A 15295-nucleotide genomic window follows, 5' to 3' on the forward strand; every position below is an offset into this window, starting at 1 on the left:
GCATGTGGATTCAAATTATACTAGTGATTGGTAGCTGGGTGGGATGGAGAAAGCTCAATTAGAAATTGACTGTGGATAAATCAAACCTAGAAATGTGAACATCTTAAATAGTTAATGATTGACATAAAAGATTTACCTTAACAGTTAAGCAGGTGTGGTAACTTGTGCTCTACGTGAAGTCATGCAGCACACTTGCACTGAGGAACTGGTTATAAAACACTGAATCTTGACTTTTCTGTCAACAGAAACATGAATGAGTGACTTCAGGAAAAGGATTATGCAAATATTGCAATGAATGTTCTTAATAAAACATTCCAGTACATACTTTCTCTTGAATGGCTTATGGTCACACATATGTATGTATTTCACAGGTTTGGGGTATCCCAGATGGCCATAAAAATATATGAGAAAAACATATACTTGTATTGTGCATATAACTTTTCCACATTTTTTCTAAACAGAGCAACATAGATGAAACACAAGTATTTCATATTTAAGCAGGGTAATAGATGAAAGCAGGGAAGACAATAAGAAGCAGAAAAACTTAAGAAATGCACATACTTGTTCCTCATCTCTCCTAGGCAGGCTACAAGCCAACAGCTTGATATGCAGTACTCCAATCCAGAGTATGTCCAAGAGACAAAAGCTGTGCTGTATTGCATAGGCGTGTTTACGGAACCAGCAGATCAAGACGCTGTAGCTCCCTGAATTTGGTTCTTGGCATATTCTCAGCTGCTGCCTCTCACTCTCCTTAACATCAGAGCTGTGCAGAGCCAATGTTGAAACTAGTATAACCTGGTGGCTCTCCTTTGCTACCTGTCTCTAATACATTCTCTTTATGGGACAGCAATACCATGGATAAACTTCTTCTAATGTAAGAGCTGATAGATCTATTAGCATAGTTAAGTGGTTAAAGTTGTTACTTGCCCATATAGAACAGCACAAGGCTTGCAGTGGGTTTAGTAGGGTTGTAATACTTCTGAAGTATTCCTAGGCATGAGCTACATACAATATTAAAGGTGTATACAGTATAGTTCAGTAGCAGTATTCTTTATTTTGGAATAACATTATCCATAATGAAGCTGATAAATAGATACAAACTTGTGCTTGTTCTCTTTTTGGTATTTGCCTCATCTTTCTCATGTACCTTTGAAAGCTAACTTTTCACTGGAATGCTGACCTGAAGGGATAAATCTTATGTCCCCTGTGCTGGGACTATGTTTAAAAAACAAAACAAACAAAAAAACCCCACACACAACACAACAACACAAAAAAAACCACAACACCCCCCCCAACCACTCATAAGTAAAATATTCTGAGGATCTCCGACTGCTACTGAGAGAGAACATCAATACTACAATTACCTGTCCAGTATTAGAGGACAGAAGGAGTTCTAGTAATGTATAGAGACTTTTCATTTAAGACCATAACTACTTAATTAATTTATTGCAGAAATTTGGATTAAGGTCTTCAAAGTGATTGTACTGGTAGAACAGCTTCCACTGGAAGGGTCTCCTGAGTTCTGATAAAGCCATGTTCTGCTGCAAGCGAGTCCCATGTCCAGCAAATCTTAACACTTGTTTTTTGTGTGCTTAGGGTGAATATTTTGATCAGTCGCATGTCGCTCTACCAAATGTTTCAAAGTTCTTCTTGCATCAAGCTCTGGAAGAGAGAAAAGCTGCAGAGGCTTTGATGAAGTATCAGCAAGAAAGAGGAGGCCATTACTGTTCTAAAACCATCCAGGTGGGTAGTAGACAACAAGCTTTCAAGCAGTTGCAATCCGCAGTAATTACTCTAACTTCTTGCATTATATTGTTGGTACTTCAGATCTCTGCATTCATCCACTATTAGATTTCCAGATATAATTTCCCTGTCATATTAGTGTACATAGTCTTGTTCTTGATTGTGATGCCTAGAAACTGTCAGACATACAGGCCTAACTCTACGTGGTTGCTTTCTGGCCCAAAAGAATATGAACAGTAGTCCCCTTTTTCACTCAGCTGGAGACTGCTGTTTCCAGTGTGCTGTAGTGGATTATGAGAATCTCCTTAAACTGTGCTGAAACAGCCCACTTGTCTCCTTCACATTGAAACTAAATAGAAGCCTAGAAGCCATTAGCACCTAAGAAAGGTGGTAAGGAAGGAGGTAGGAGAAACATCCATCTTGGGGCAGTAGTTGATCTGTTGGAGCACAGCTCAAGATAGAATTTGAACTAGAGATCTGACTCAGGCTTGCACAGGTACAAAGGAATAACTCAAAGTTACCAGGAAAAAAATCCCACCTCATTTGGGTGGGACCAAGGGGTCATCAGACCAAGGGGCTGATTCTTGTCTACCAAATTAGTATTCTGTAAATAGTTAATACAGAATGCTCTTCTTTGGCCTATCGTAGCAGTTGTTAAGCTGTAGAAAGTACAAATAAACAGGCCATCTTGAAAAACTTTCTAAATATTCAGTTTGAATCAGGGAAGACCTTACAGTGGCCTTCCAGTACTTAAAGGGGGCCTAGAGGAAAGATGGGGAGACACTCTTTATCAGGGAGTCTAGTGATAGGATGAGGGGTAATGGTTTTAAACTGAAAGAGGGTAGATTTGGATTAGATATTAGGAAGAAATTCTTTACTGTGAGGGTGGTGAGACACTGGAACAGGTTTCTCAGAGAAGCTGTGGATGCCCCCTCCCTGGAAGTGTTCAAGGCCAGGTTGGATGGGGCTTTGAGCAACCTGGTCTAGTGGGAGGTGTCCCTGCCCATGGCAGGAGCGTTGGAACTAGATGATCTTTAAGGTCCCTTCCAACCTAAACCACTCTATGATAGGGTTTCCTGGTGTAAGAATGCTCCTCAGGCATAGCTGCTGCTATCTAAATCTCCATTCCTTGAAAAAGTGCTTGCGTTCTGCCACTTCTGTATGTTTACAGCCATCCAACTCTGCAAAAAACAACGATGCTCCAAACTAGAAGGAGTTGTTGCAAAATCCTAGCACATCTTGTTTAGAGTGCCAGGTAAGTTGTGGGAAACCATCAATAAATACAGTAAGATGAGCTGTTCTTCTGAATAAATGTAATTCTGTCTTTGTTTTTAGAAACCAAACTGTGAGTACGCAGTCGGTCTGATGAAGGCCCTGGAAGTAGCAATGGTACAGTGGAAAACTATGATACGATATTTTGAAGAGCTTTATGCCCTGAGTATTGAAAATGCAGACCCTCATAGTGCAAGCACTATCAAGAAACAATTTATCGGGCCCAAAATCCGGAAGATCAAGCTGATGGGAGATCTACTGACCAATGCTCGCAGGCTTGACTGTTCCCAAGATGGCAGAAACAGTCTTGGGGATTACTTTATGGACCGGTTGCAGAAAGAGTTCAGAACAGGCATAGAGCCAGAGCCTAGTCAGCACTGCAGCCCCTGCCCGCCTCTCCAGCAGTGTACAGGAGCTGCAGAGGGTCTGAAGCGACCCCAGAGAGAATCTTCCCAGCACAGAAATGACATAGGGCCAATATATGCAACCATACACTGCACTACCATGCTGCCACAGTGTAATGACGGGACAGGAGCAAAAGTGAAGCAGGGCAGGGAGGGACTTTAATGCTGTGGCTCTTGCAGCTACGGGGCAGTTCCTAAGGCAGACCTGTATGGAGGGTGGCCTTGAGACCAGAACTCAGGAGACATGATGCTGTATCACTCCTCCTGCTTTACACCCTGTCCCCTCGTCCTCTGTTGAGCCGCAGCTCAAAATCTAGCCCATACCATTATTTCGTTTAAATGATAGCAAGGTCGCTAGTTACATAGGTTGTCAGCATTAGTCATGCTTTTATCTATGCAATTCCTAGAAGCCAAAAGCTTTTAAGCCTCTTTCCTGTCTTAAATGATTAATAGGATTAGTTAGTGCAAATTATTTTAATGGTATATATAAATTTTATTAAAAAAACCCTAAAATGCAACTTTAGTACAAGGAAACTTCTATGTGGCAGAAAATACAAAGATTTAGTTTTATATTAGATATTTTATATTACTGACAGATATTTTGCATTACCAACAAGTATACTAACATAATGAACTTTTTGAAAATACTTGTTTTAAAACAAAGTTTTCTTGTCTTATTTCTATCATGGTAGCAATTTAAATAAGTAGTCTAATTCATATACTTATCACCCAGCTATTTCTAGTGGTATACTTCTCCAAGATGAAGGATGCAAACATTTCCTCAACAGTGGGAATAGGACAATGTGCTGGTTTTCTCCACAATTATTTGTCTAGTTGGCTTTTCTCATCCTCAGAAAGCAGATGAGAGATAAATTAGGGTTTCTCATTAGATGTGATATTCACAGGTTCTAGTGTGTATTTTGCAAATGTCACTGAAGACAGTAGCTCTAGGGCTCTGTCCAGACCTAACCTAGGGTGGTTGCTTTAATTACCATACAGACCCCTATTTCAGCTGGCTAAATTATGGTATTACTATGTGTCCTGGTTTCAGCTGGGATAGAGTTAATTTTCTTTCCAGTAGCTGGTATAGTGCTGTGTTTTAGATTTAGGATGAGAATAATGTTGATAACACGCTGATGTTTTAGTTACATCTGAGCAGTGTTTACACAGAGTCAAGGCCTTTTCTGCTTCTCACACCACCCCACCAGCGAGTAGGCTGGGGGTGCACAAGAAGTTGGGAGGGGACACGGCTGGGACAGCTGACTCCAGGGATACTCCATACCATATGACATCATGCTCAGCATATAAACTAGGGGAAAAGCTGGCTGGGGGTCTGCTGCTTGGGAACTGGCTCGGCATTGGTCAGTGGGTGGTGAGCAACTGCATTGTGCATCACTTCTTTTGTATATTCTTTTATCATTATTATTATTTTCCATTTCTTTTCTGTCATATTAAATTGTCTTTTATCTCAACCCATGAGTTTTACTTTTTTTTTTATTCTCTCCCCCCATCTCACTGGGGTGAGTGAGCAAATGGCTGTGTGGTGTTTAGCTGCCTGCCGGGTTAAACCACAACACTATGGTACTACAGCTATTTCTTGTATTCCCTATCTTGGTCCTCAGTAGAGGAATAAGATCCTAGTAAAAATGCAGCATGCTTAACTAGAATTGCAACATAAAGAGTGGCCACTCATTAGTTTTGCATTTCAGTTAAGGCAGTGTTCAATTAGGGGGGTATTAGCACCACCACACCCAAGGCCTTTACTTTAGCCAGCTTGGTTAAAGTTCAGAGGTGTCCAAATTCCTTCCATTCATCTCCTACAAGAGTGACTCTCTTTCTGTGTGCTGGCTACTAAGGTCACCTAAGAAGAGCAACTGGCTAGATCAGCTGTCTGCAGCTAGGGGTTTTTGTCATTATGTGCATCTTTTATGCAGTTGGGGTTTGCTTCATTGAAAGACTGTCTTACACTTATGTAATACTGTAAGCGATATTCCTATTATGCTTGAAAATAAATTCAGTTCAATGTTAAAAATGGCACTTTGCATCTATGTTGTATTCCTCAATTTACCACATAGGCATGCTAGTATTCTTCTCCAAGAGATTTTGCATATATATATACAAAACTGCACTAATACTTTTCTACTAAGAAAGTTGCACAAGAGGGAAGAGCAGGCCACAGAATGAAAATAAATGTCAGAAAAATTCATTGAGATAACACTGCACAATGAAACACTGTCAGTAAACTGACTTTTATACACAGCTGCAGTTAAGTAGCCATTTCTGAAAAAAACCCCACCTACTTCATGTTGGTGTTGTAACACAGGACCGGCAATAGATGCTTTCCCAATCTTTCTGCTAATATGATTCAACTTTGGGGGGGGGAAATCACTTTAAAACAACCCCTGTGTTCATCTGTAAAAATACTGCAGTGTGCTACAAGAATGGCTTGAAGCACTTTTAACAACATGCTAGATTTGCCTATGTTGAGATGGCTGCTCTCTAATACAGCAGTAGTTTAAAAGATATTTACATCTGGGCTAGATTCCATCACCCATCCTCAGGCTGAGCATACCTTATTCAACAATTAGTTGCACTGACTGCAACTCAGTATGAATAAGAGCAATGGAATCCATCCCCCTCTTAAAATATAGCTCACTAAGTATGAACAGAGCAAAGCTACTAACTGAATTATAAACTAGTGCCATATAAAACCACTTCAAATACTACTGGTAATGTTTGACCTACTTCTACAATGGTCTTCTCCTTTAAGAGCTGGTGACCTTCTGAAATGTAGGTACAGCCTCCTCCACAGTTTCCAGCACTTAAGACCGTCTTTTACCTTAAATGAATTCTAACATAACAAAGAGCCCAACATTTAAATTTTTCAAAGCCAGACTTACTTGTCTCTTCTTTTTCCCTGAAATACTGCCATGTCTGTTTCTCAGAGACTCTTCTCATACTCATCTTTGTAGCCAAATGTATCCACACATTCTCAGATTTTAGGTCTTTCTGTCTCCCTTTTCCAAAATGCATTCTGGACCCTCTTCCTGAAGAGACAATTCTGTTAATTTTAGATAAACACACAACTGGCTACTTCCCCAGTCTCTATTTTCTGAAAAAGAAAAGAGAAATCAGTTAATGTAGATAATAAGCTCTCCTTGTCCACATGATGCTTCTGCTGAGGGGGCACATATGCTTGTGAATATGATCTCAAACTTTGTTAACAATACCTGTCTATTGTATATAGGATGGGTCTGTCCATGCTTCTCAGCATAGGATGTACAATCTACCTCCGCTTTCCCAGCTTCCTTTTCAATCACACCCTGAAAAAAAGGAGATGAAGGATGAATGTGGAACAGGTATAAGGGCAACAACACTTAGAGAAACTTTACAAATTCTCTTTCTCTGCTGAATGCTTGTTCATACACACACTCCTGTATCTGTACTTCCAAAGCAATGCCCAAACCACCCAAACACTCACTCTGGGGCAGCTCAGAATAGCTATAGCAGCACCAGTACCCTAAATACAGCATCCAAACTGGAAGCCCTGGAGAGACCTAATCTTTACTGAAATTATGAATTACAGCCACAGAGGCTTCCAAACAGGTACTAACAATGGCATACTTCTAAATGCTTGCCATAAGCACTACCTATGGTTGCACAGAAAGGGCCCTTGCTGCTGCCTACTCTTAGAGTGAGGAATTAACTTAAAGTCTCTAGGTGGAGATCATGCTGTCCTTCATCCTCTCCACTATGGCCACACAAAACTGAGAAGAGCACCTCAGGATTTGGTATTTGCAAGGACATTTTTTTCAGGCCCCACCATACAAGGCAACATCTTTCTGGACAAACCCATCTTTGGGAATAATACTGGAAAGTGAATATTAGTTCTGGGGGCAGCAGCAGGGAAGGAGTCCTCAAGGGCACCTTCACTGGAAGATCATTCTGAGCAGAATTCAGCATCTGGTCACGGCCTTCTCCTGACTTTTTCACTTAGGTAAATTCACACACTTAAGCACGCTAATGGGCAATTACTGGTAGTCTCCTTGTATTGCTTGTCCAAGTCCCACCATTTGTTACCACTTTGCCCAAGGTAACCACTATGCACACAAGTCCCAGCATGCCTTTTCCTGGGATCAAACATAACCTAGAAACACACAGTTGCAGGATACGCTACAAAACTGGCTAAATATTGGGTAAAATTACCTTTTCCACAAATGAAACCAATGATCTGGGGAGAGTTTAAGTGTCTGAGTGGGTCACACAGCCAGCACCAAGCCTTGATATCCCAATTTACATATTCAGTTGTTACAGTATACAACTATTTCACAGTTACACTTATTATGCATTATTGTATACCTAGCCCTATTTTGAATACAAATTATTTTTACTTTTTTAACTGTTCGATAAAGATTTTTAAAAAAAAATTGTTAATTCCTTCTGGATCAAAGAAACCCTGTAATAACAGTGAAGTGTTTCCACAAGTTTGCTACTCTGCCTCTCAGAAACAGCTGGGAGATAGATACACTTCTAAATGTGTAAGGGTGGTCAATAGCTGAGCTCCTTGGGACATATCACTTTTCAGCATTGGATACGGTGAAAGAACAAACTTGTACAGAGTCCAAAACATATACTTTTTTCTTCAAATAAAAATTTTATCTTTTGGGGATAATGACAGAATGTGACTAACAGTTCTTATCTTTGTCTGTACTCAAGGACATTTAAATAAGTAGAAAATGGCGACTGCAGATTAGGAATTTTTGCAAAAACCAAATCATGTAACAACAAAAGAAGCCACCATCATGATAGCCCCTCTGAGAAGCCATAGGCATAGGGACAGGGGACTAGATCACTGATGGATGTTTTTTACCCTTCCAGATTCTCTCAACCAGCCCTTTGCCCCACTGAAGACAGAGCTTTGCCTTTGATTTTGAATGAGTTGAAATTTCACCAACATTTATAACTGCAGAATAGAGATTAATTTTTAGCTCATGGTACATTAAAAATACCCATAACTATTTTAATCATGAAGTCAATGAAATCACACAGTTGAATTGCTGAAGTGCTTCCATATCGGAAGAAGAACCGAATTTCTCATCTCAAATGATATTCCAAAAACAGAGTAAAAACTCTAGCACCTTTGGGAGACGTTACCAAAAACCATCCCACTTCTCCAAGGTCCAAAACTCTGCCACTGCTAGTTACCTGAAACAACAAATTCTTATTGCACAAGCAATCCAATTGCAGTGCAGCTACACATGCAGCAAAATGCTACTTCACAAGGTGAAGTCAATCTCTTCAAAGACTTCAGAATAAAGGTAAACAGAGGCTGGAGTTGAAAGAGGAACCTGAAATGCACATTTATACATCATAGCTCACGTGAAAAAGAGTCATTTGCTGAAGTGATAGCTGAACGTAACTCAGGCCTCCTCCGGTACGTCGTTACTAAACCATTACTGCATTGCTTTATTGGAGGAATCAAATACTTCCTGTGATAAATGTGGTTGCAACTTGCTCAGGCACTAGCTGGGTGTCTCAGCCGCTCCGGACCTCACCCTGCCACACAACTTCTTTCTGCTCTGAGGTCAAATAATTTCAATAACCGCACTTGAGTCTTGTTGAACATTTTCCATCCTCGGTAGGTATCTCTGACCTATACCTGGGTCAGACGTGGGCAGGGACACCCTGATTCCTGAGGAAAAGGCTAACACACTTCAACGGGCCTCTGACACATCCGCTTTTTCTGCTGGGAAATTTTTTTCCGCAGGTGAGAGCGGAAAACCTTTGCTCCAGAGTAACGGCTCTCCTGGATGGGCCCACTCCCTCCCTCACCTCCCTGTCCCGGAGACCCAGCAGCCCCTCGCCCTCCTGCGGGAAAATACCGGCCCCAGCCCGCAGCCCCCGCTCACGGCGCGGAGATGACGGAGGGAACCCCCGGCCCAGGGCGGCGCGGGCGGCGGAGCGCGGCCCCCCTCTAGAGGCGGCCACGTCACGCCGCCGCCTCCCGCCCAGCGCAGCGCCACCAGGCGGCCGCCATTTTGAGCGCGGCCGCCTCCCCCCGGCCACGACCTTTCCGTCCTGCCTCTCCCCTCGCACCCGCTGCCCCCGCGCGTCGGGCACGGCCCCGGCTCTCCACGGTGTCCCCGGGTCCTGCGTGGCCGACGCCCGGCCCCGGCGCCTCGCCGCCGCCCTGAGGTGCCGCCCGCACCGTCCGCCCTCACGAACGCGCTGCCCCCCTCCCAGTAGTTACCCTGTGGCCGCAGAGCCGCGGCCGGCGCGGACAAACCTGTCCCGGGGCTGGGGGTTTCTTCCCCGGGAGAAACCAGCGGAGCCGCTGCCGCTGCCCTGCCCTGCCCTGCCCGGGGGCGAAGTGCGCACCGCCGCCGACCACCGGCCGGAACGCGCAGGGAAACGCGCTGCACCACGCGTGCCGCGTTGCGAGAGCGTGCAGCGTTCTCGTGCCGCCCGGCACGACAGCGCGGCCCCGCCGGGGCGTGCGGGAGAAGCGGGGAGCACCGCTGTCCCCCGGGGCAAGCGGCCGGCGGCTGCCGGCACCTCCGGGCGTCGGGGAGCCTTGCTTTCCCTGAGAGGCTGGGCAGGGCGGGCAGCTTAAAGCGAAAAAAAAAGGGGAAAAAAAAAGACGACAGCCGCGCGGCGGAGCGGCGGCAGCGGCCGGCGTTAGCTCTGCCACAGCCCGAGCGCCGCAACGGCGCCCCGCGCCCGCGGACACCGCGCCCCGCCGCCCCCCCGCGGCTCCGGGGGCTCCGGCGGCCGCGGCCCCCTCCCCGCCCCGCCGTGCCCCGCCCCGCCCCGTCCCGTCCCGTCCCGACCGCCGCGCTGGGGGGGCTCCGGCATAAATACGGCCTCGAGTGGCGCTCCCGGACCGGCGCGGCTGGGGAGGGGGTCGGCGGCAGCCAGCGCTGGTGGCCTCGCCTGGCAGAGGGCGTGAGGGCCTCCGCTCCGCGCACCCGCCTGGCCGGTACCTGCCGCTGCACAGCCCGATCGAAGCCCCCTCTCTTCTGATCCGCTCACTCATCCCCTCTGGCCCCGCTGCCGTCTCCTCTGCCGCCCCCATGGACTTACTGGGCCCCATGGAAATGACGGAGGGCTCCCTCTGCTCCTTCACGGCCGCTGATGACTTCTACGACGACCCGTGCTTCAACACGTCGGACATGCACTTCTTCGAGGACCTGGACCCCCGGCTGGTGCACGTGGGGGGCCTGCTGAAGCCTGAGGAGCACCTGCACCACCACGGGCACCACCACGGGCACCCGCATGAGGAGGAGCACGTCCGGGCGCCCAGCGGGCACCACCAGGCTGGCCGCTGCCTGCTGTGGGCCTGCAAGGCTTGCAAGAGGAAGACCACCAACGCCGACCGCCGTAAGGCTGCCACCATGAGGGAGCGGCGGCGGCTCAGCAAGGTCAATGAGGCCTTTGAGACCCTCAAGCGCTGCACCTCCACCAACCCCAACCAGCGCCTGCCCAAGGTGGAGATCCTGCGCAACGCCATCCGCTACATCGAGAGCCTGCAAGCGCTGCTGCGAGAGCAGGAGGACACTTACTACCCGGTGCTGGAGCACTACAGCGGGGAATCGGATGCCTCCAGCCCCCGCTCCAACTGCTCCGACGGCATGGTGAGTGCCCCAGGGAGGACAGCCTGCCACTGAGGCGCCCCAGATGCTGTTGGTCCAAACCTGCGCAGGGCGAGTCACCTCCTCCTGCCTTTCCTATAGCAGCTGCCTTCCATACCTCCCCAGGCAGAAGACGAAGTCCTTTTTCATGCCTTGAGTTCCAGCCGCAAAGGGAGGTGGGGTCCCCGCGTGCCAGGATCCCTGGGAAAGAAGAAGAATCTCTTACCCGCTTTTTTCCCTGGCATGAGACGTTAGGCAGGTCCCCCTGTGTCCCAGGGGAGCCAGGGGAGAGCTGCTGGGGGAGCACTTTGGAAGCTGCCTGAGACGGGTACCTGGGGCCATGGTGAGGTCTGAGCCCTGCCTGTGCTCCTGTAGCTCCTGGGGCATCTGTTTCCATCTTCTGCTGTATCATTACCTTTGAATCCTCTAAGGACAGCAGAGAGGAAGGTCCCCCTTAGTCATGGTGGTTACAGGGGAATTGATAAGAGTCTGGGTTTTGTTTCCTGCCATTCGTCATGATAACAGGAGAAGGGTCTAAGCAACAGGAGCTGTTTTTCTTGACCCTTAAGAAAAAGAAAAAGGTTCTCCATTTCTCTTCTCACTTCATCCCCTCCGTAGACATTTACCAGCAATAGGAAGGAGACCCCAGGCTTTCAGTCCTGCTTGTACATTATGGGGAGGGGAGAAGAAGGTTGGGTGCCAGAGAGGGTGTCTCATGGCCGCATCTTTTCCCTGGGACTATAGGCTCGGACTCTGGTCTGACTCTGGGGTGGTGGGACATGGTGAAGGGAGTGCTGGACAGCTGTCTGGGACGGGATCTTGACAGCACTTTAAGACCTGAGATGTTTTTTCTGTGCTCTGGTGGGGATAGTCATTACTGAGTTGAATATCTGCGATGATGAGATAGTTGGCAAATTGGAGAGAAGATTTACACAAATGATCCCTCCTCAAAATACAGGCTTTTTCTTTTGTCCAAAAGAGTAATTTCATTGTGGATTAAAGTATTGGAAACAAATATACTGGTCAATGTTTTGGGGCTTTGGCTGTACAAAATGGAAATGGGAAGATAAACTAAAGGAAATAAAAAGGAACAAAGGTAGACTAGAGGCTTTTTAAGAGGAACTCATGTTTGGAAAAGCCTTCAAAAATTAAATCATAAAAAGGCTCATTCCCCTCTTGGTCTCCCTGTTGTAAATTGAAGATACATGTAGGGCAGTATCTGCTCAGAATGCTGGAAAACCTCAACTCATTTGTAAAGCTACAGCATTCGATGCAACAACAATGGTAATTTTCCTTTGGAACAGCGGTGCCACATAAAATATTCTGGGGTGAATCCCCTTCTAGCCAAGTTAAGTTCTGCCTCATTCAAAGAAAACACAACTTGATGGCATTTCAGCCAGGACTGGAATGATGGCACAGACTAGGGACTGAAATACGAAATTGGATGATAACTGGGATTTCCGTAAATGCTGTCCCCAACCAGTGACTTCACTCAGATTGTTCTCCTTTCCAGATGGAGTACAGCGGGCCTCCTTGCAGCTCTCGCAGAAGAAACAGCTATGACAGCAGCTACTACACAGAATCACCAAATGGTGAGTATGTGCTGTAACGGCTGTGTGAAACATGGAGACAGAGGCAGTCAATGTAGCAAACTTCCCCGTACCCTTGCCATCCCCAGTTGTTTAGCTGACCCCAGCTGGGCTGAATGAGGAACCTGCCTTCTCAGCCAGCAAGCTGTTGGTGCTAATAGAGGCATTGGATTTCTTCTGCATGTATTTGCAAATACGGGGATATAATATAGCTGCATTTCCTATTTTGCAAATACAATATCTGGATAAAAATATATTCCTCTCTTCAACTAATTTTCAGTGTTTAACCATGTTTTGCATGAAGACTCTTCTAATTCTCTCTACCATTGATCCAAACTGGAGAAATTGTCAATTGATTTCAAATCTTCCCTTCCCTTTCTATGTACTGAAGTGAAGCCTTGGATCCACCCTGCCCCAAAAGTAGCATACTTTGCTTGGGTCTCTCTTCCATTTTGCAAATTACAATCTCTGTTTTCTGATAATTGGCATCCTTCACCAATATTCATTTCCTCTGAATCTTTACATGCTCACAGATGCATACTGTCAACCACTCACTGGGGTTTTATGAAAGAACTATATCCTACTGACGTTAAGTACCCATTGGATAAACTGATCACCTTTTTGTCTGTTTTTTAGATCCAAAGCATGGGAAGAGTTCTGTTGTTTCCAGCCTCGATTGCCTCTCAAGCATTGTAGAGAGGATTTCCACAGATAACTCCACATGTCCTATACTGCCTCCAGTGGAAACTGTTGCTGAAGGGAGTCCCTGTTCCCCCCCAGAAGGAGCGAATCTGAATGATAGTGGAGCCCAAATTCCTTCCCCCACCAACTGCACCCCACTTCCCCAGGATAACAGCAGCAGCAGCAGCACCAGCAACCCTATCTACCAAGTGCTATAAAAGCAGGTCCAGCTGGACTGCACTGAAAACAAATTGCTCTGTTCAGTCAAGCTCCGAGACCTGCCTCCTAAGACTGAAAAGAATTCTCAAGACTTGTTCCAGTTTTAAAATATCACTCCAAATTCCTTCAAATATATAACTTTTCAAACTTGTATTACTTCAAAATACACCTAGTTATTTATTGGTTGTTAAACTAAAGTTATTTAATATGTCTAGAGATAAAAGTGTATACCGTGAAATGGCCAATGTTTAATCTGGGCTTTGGGGAATAGGAACTTGGCTCTTGAATGCAGAGGAGAATAGAAATCTACAACAGTAGTGGCATGACAGATCCTTCCTATTACTCCTGTTCTGGCCAAAATAAGGTTGTGGACCATTTTTTATAAAACTTTTTGTATAATTGTAAATAAGAGTTGCTTTGCAAAAAAAGGGAAAAAAAGAGGAAAAGAAAGAAAAAAAGAAACAAAAGCAAAAATTAAAAACAAAACAAAAGGGGAAAAAATTAAAAAATATTTAATATTGCTTGGTTTGTTGTGTCAAACTTTAACTTTATATATTTATACGATGTGGTTGCCAAGAATGTTTTCAACAGTATTCTAAATAAAGACCCTTATTTATAAAATCTGTGGTGTTATCTTGACTTTCATTAGGGCTTCTAGAATTACTAGTGCATTTAGGAGTGGTATTAAGATCACTGCCTTGGCAGGAAGAAGATACAGGCTCTGATTCAGCAAAGAAATCAAAAACGTGCTTCAGTTGCACTGCTTTCAACTACTTTGCATAAATATATTGCTGAAAAGGGGCCTACTTTCTTCATATTGTATCTTGGTGATTTCTAAACCAAGTCTTACACATCAGAGGTCATTATTAGAGAGATCAGTAAGGTCAATAAGCACGTTTCTCTTCCTCCCCCCAAAGTTTACAATTACATTACAGGACTTGATCTTACAAAGATGTGTTAGAACTAGGAATCACAATAAATTAGACTCTCCAAATTCCAGTGCAGCTACCAAAACTTAAAGTCATACAACAGTATCTCACAAGACCAGCTACTACATTCTTGGACACATGTTCACATTTTTCATTCAAGTTCTAATTTTCAAGTGTTTGTACCATGTTCATATATTCTCAGGTATTAGAAAATAATTGCAAAGGATTTTTTTGTCATGAAGTTCAAGGTATAGCTCACAGTTTTCCTCAAGTTCAGGTTGGAATTTAGGCCAAAGATAGGCAGTTTTAATTTGGGTTTGAACTTTATGCATCTCTGGCAGCACTACTCCAGGGATTTACTTCTTGTTTAGAGCCTCTCTAAAAATAACGAGTGGGCTATGTTTCATTCAGTATATACGTGTAACCTTGCAAGCTTGCCATGAAACTGAAAAATGTTAAGCCCTGAGCAGGTTGTCATTGGTAAGTAACCATCAGGGCATTTCTGTACATTTGGACAAGAATAACCAGCAGCTACGGACAATGTGAAACAACCCATTTCTTGTCATATCCCTGTGATTTATGGCTTTTATTTAAAAATCACAGTAAAAAGAAAAAAAACCAACCCCCCCACCCCAAACCAAAACAGATAGCGTCATCAGCTCTAAGTACTTTGATAACAAATCAGTCATTGTATTCTCTCTTAGGTCACTATTAAAGAGGGAATTTGTGCGGCTCTTACCTCTTAAGCAGGAAAAAGAAAGAGGGAACAGCTAATTCCATGGGAATGTCTCCCACTCCTTTAGTCATGGGGGCCTTGAAGATGAATG

General features: G+C 44.9%; 2 protein-coding genes and 1 long non-coding RNA gene across 6 annotated transcripts in view; 2 read left to right on the top strand and 1 right to left on the bottom strand.

Moving 5' to 3' along the window:
* LOC140652977 (ferritin light chain-like) overlaps positions 1–5453 on the top strand; it is a 7063-nt gene extending 1610 nt beyond the window's left edge. The window contains exons 2-3 of the mRNA XM_072864479.1: positions 1597–1743; positions 3079–5453. Coding sequence (XP_072720580.1) covers positions 1597–1743; positions 3079–3582 — 651 coding nt within the window. The 3' untranslated portion in view covers positions 3583–5453. The remainder of the gene's footprint in view (positions 1–1596; positions 1744–3078) is intronic.
* LOC140652978 (uncharacterized) overlaps positions 1–10191 on the bottom strand; it is a 25538-nt gene extending 15347 nt beyond the window's left edge. Inside the window, exons 1-5 of one of the 4 annotated variants that reach the window (XR_012042994.1) lie at positions 9706–10191; positions 6650–6742; positions 6320–6531; positions 1365–1662; positions 137–235 (exon numbers count right to left, since the gene is read on the bottom strand). This is a non-coding gene — a long non-coding RNA (uncharacterized lncRNA). Of the gene's footprint in view, positions 1–136; positions 236–1364; positions 1663–6319; positions 6532–6649; positions 6743–8798; positions 8999–9669 lie in introns of all 4 variants that reach the window. The other 3 variants (XR_012042993.1, XR_012042991.1, XR_012042992.1) reach the window with 3 other exon arrangements.
* On the top strand, positions 9480–14142 carry MYOD1 (myogenic differentiation 1). Its single transcript, XM_072864478.1, has 3 exons — positions 9480–11053; positions 12564–12642; positions 13276–14142. Exons 1-3 carry the CDS (start codon positions 10493–10495, stop codon positions 13536–13538), a joined length of 903 nt encoding a protein of 300 aa, XP_072720579.1. The 5' UTR covers positions 9480–10492; the 3' UTR covers positions 13539–14142.
* The last annotated feature ends 1153 nt before the right edge of the window (positions 14143–15295 follow it).

This window comes from Ciconia boyciana, chromosome 6 (assembly GCF_034638445.1).
Source record: "Ciconia boyciana chromosome 6, ASM3463844v1, whole genome shotgun sequence".
NCBI lineage: Eukaryota > Metazoa > Chordata > Aves > Ciconiiformes > Ciconiidae > Ciconia > Ciconia boyciana.

Excerpts from the sequence above, each read along its gene's own strand:
- MYOD1 (XM_072864478.1), top strand. The coding sequence starts at position 10,493 with ATGGACTTACTGGGCCCCATGGAAATGACGGAGGGCTCCCTCTGCTCC. Across the intron at positions 11,054-12,563 it reads CCAACTGCTCCGACGGCATG|ATGGAGTACAGCGGGCCTCC; the intron begins GTGAGTGCCCCA and ends TCTCCTTTCCAG. Across the intron at positions 12,643-13,275 it reads CTACACAGAATCACCAAATG|ATCCAAAGCATGGGAAGAGT; the intron begins GTGAGTATGTGC and ends TCTGTTTTTTAG.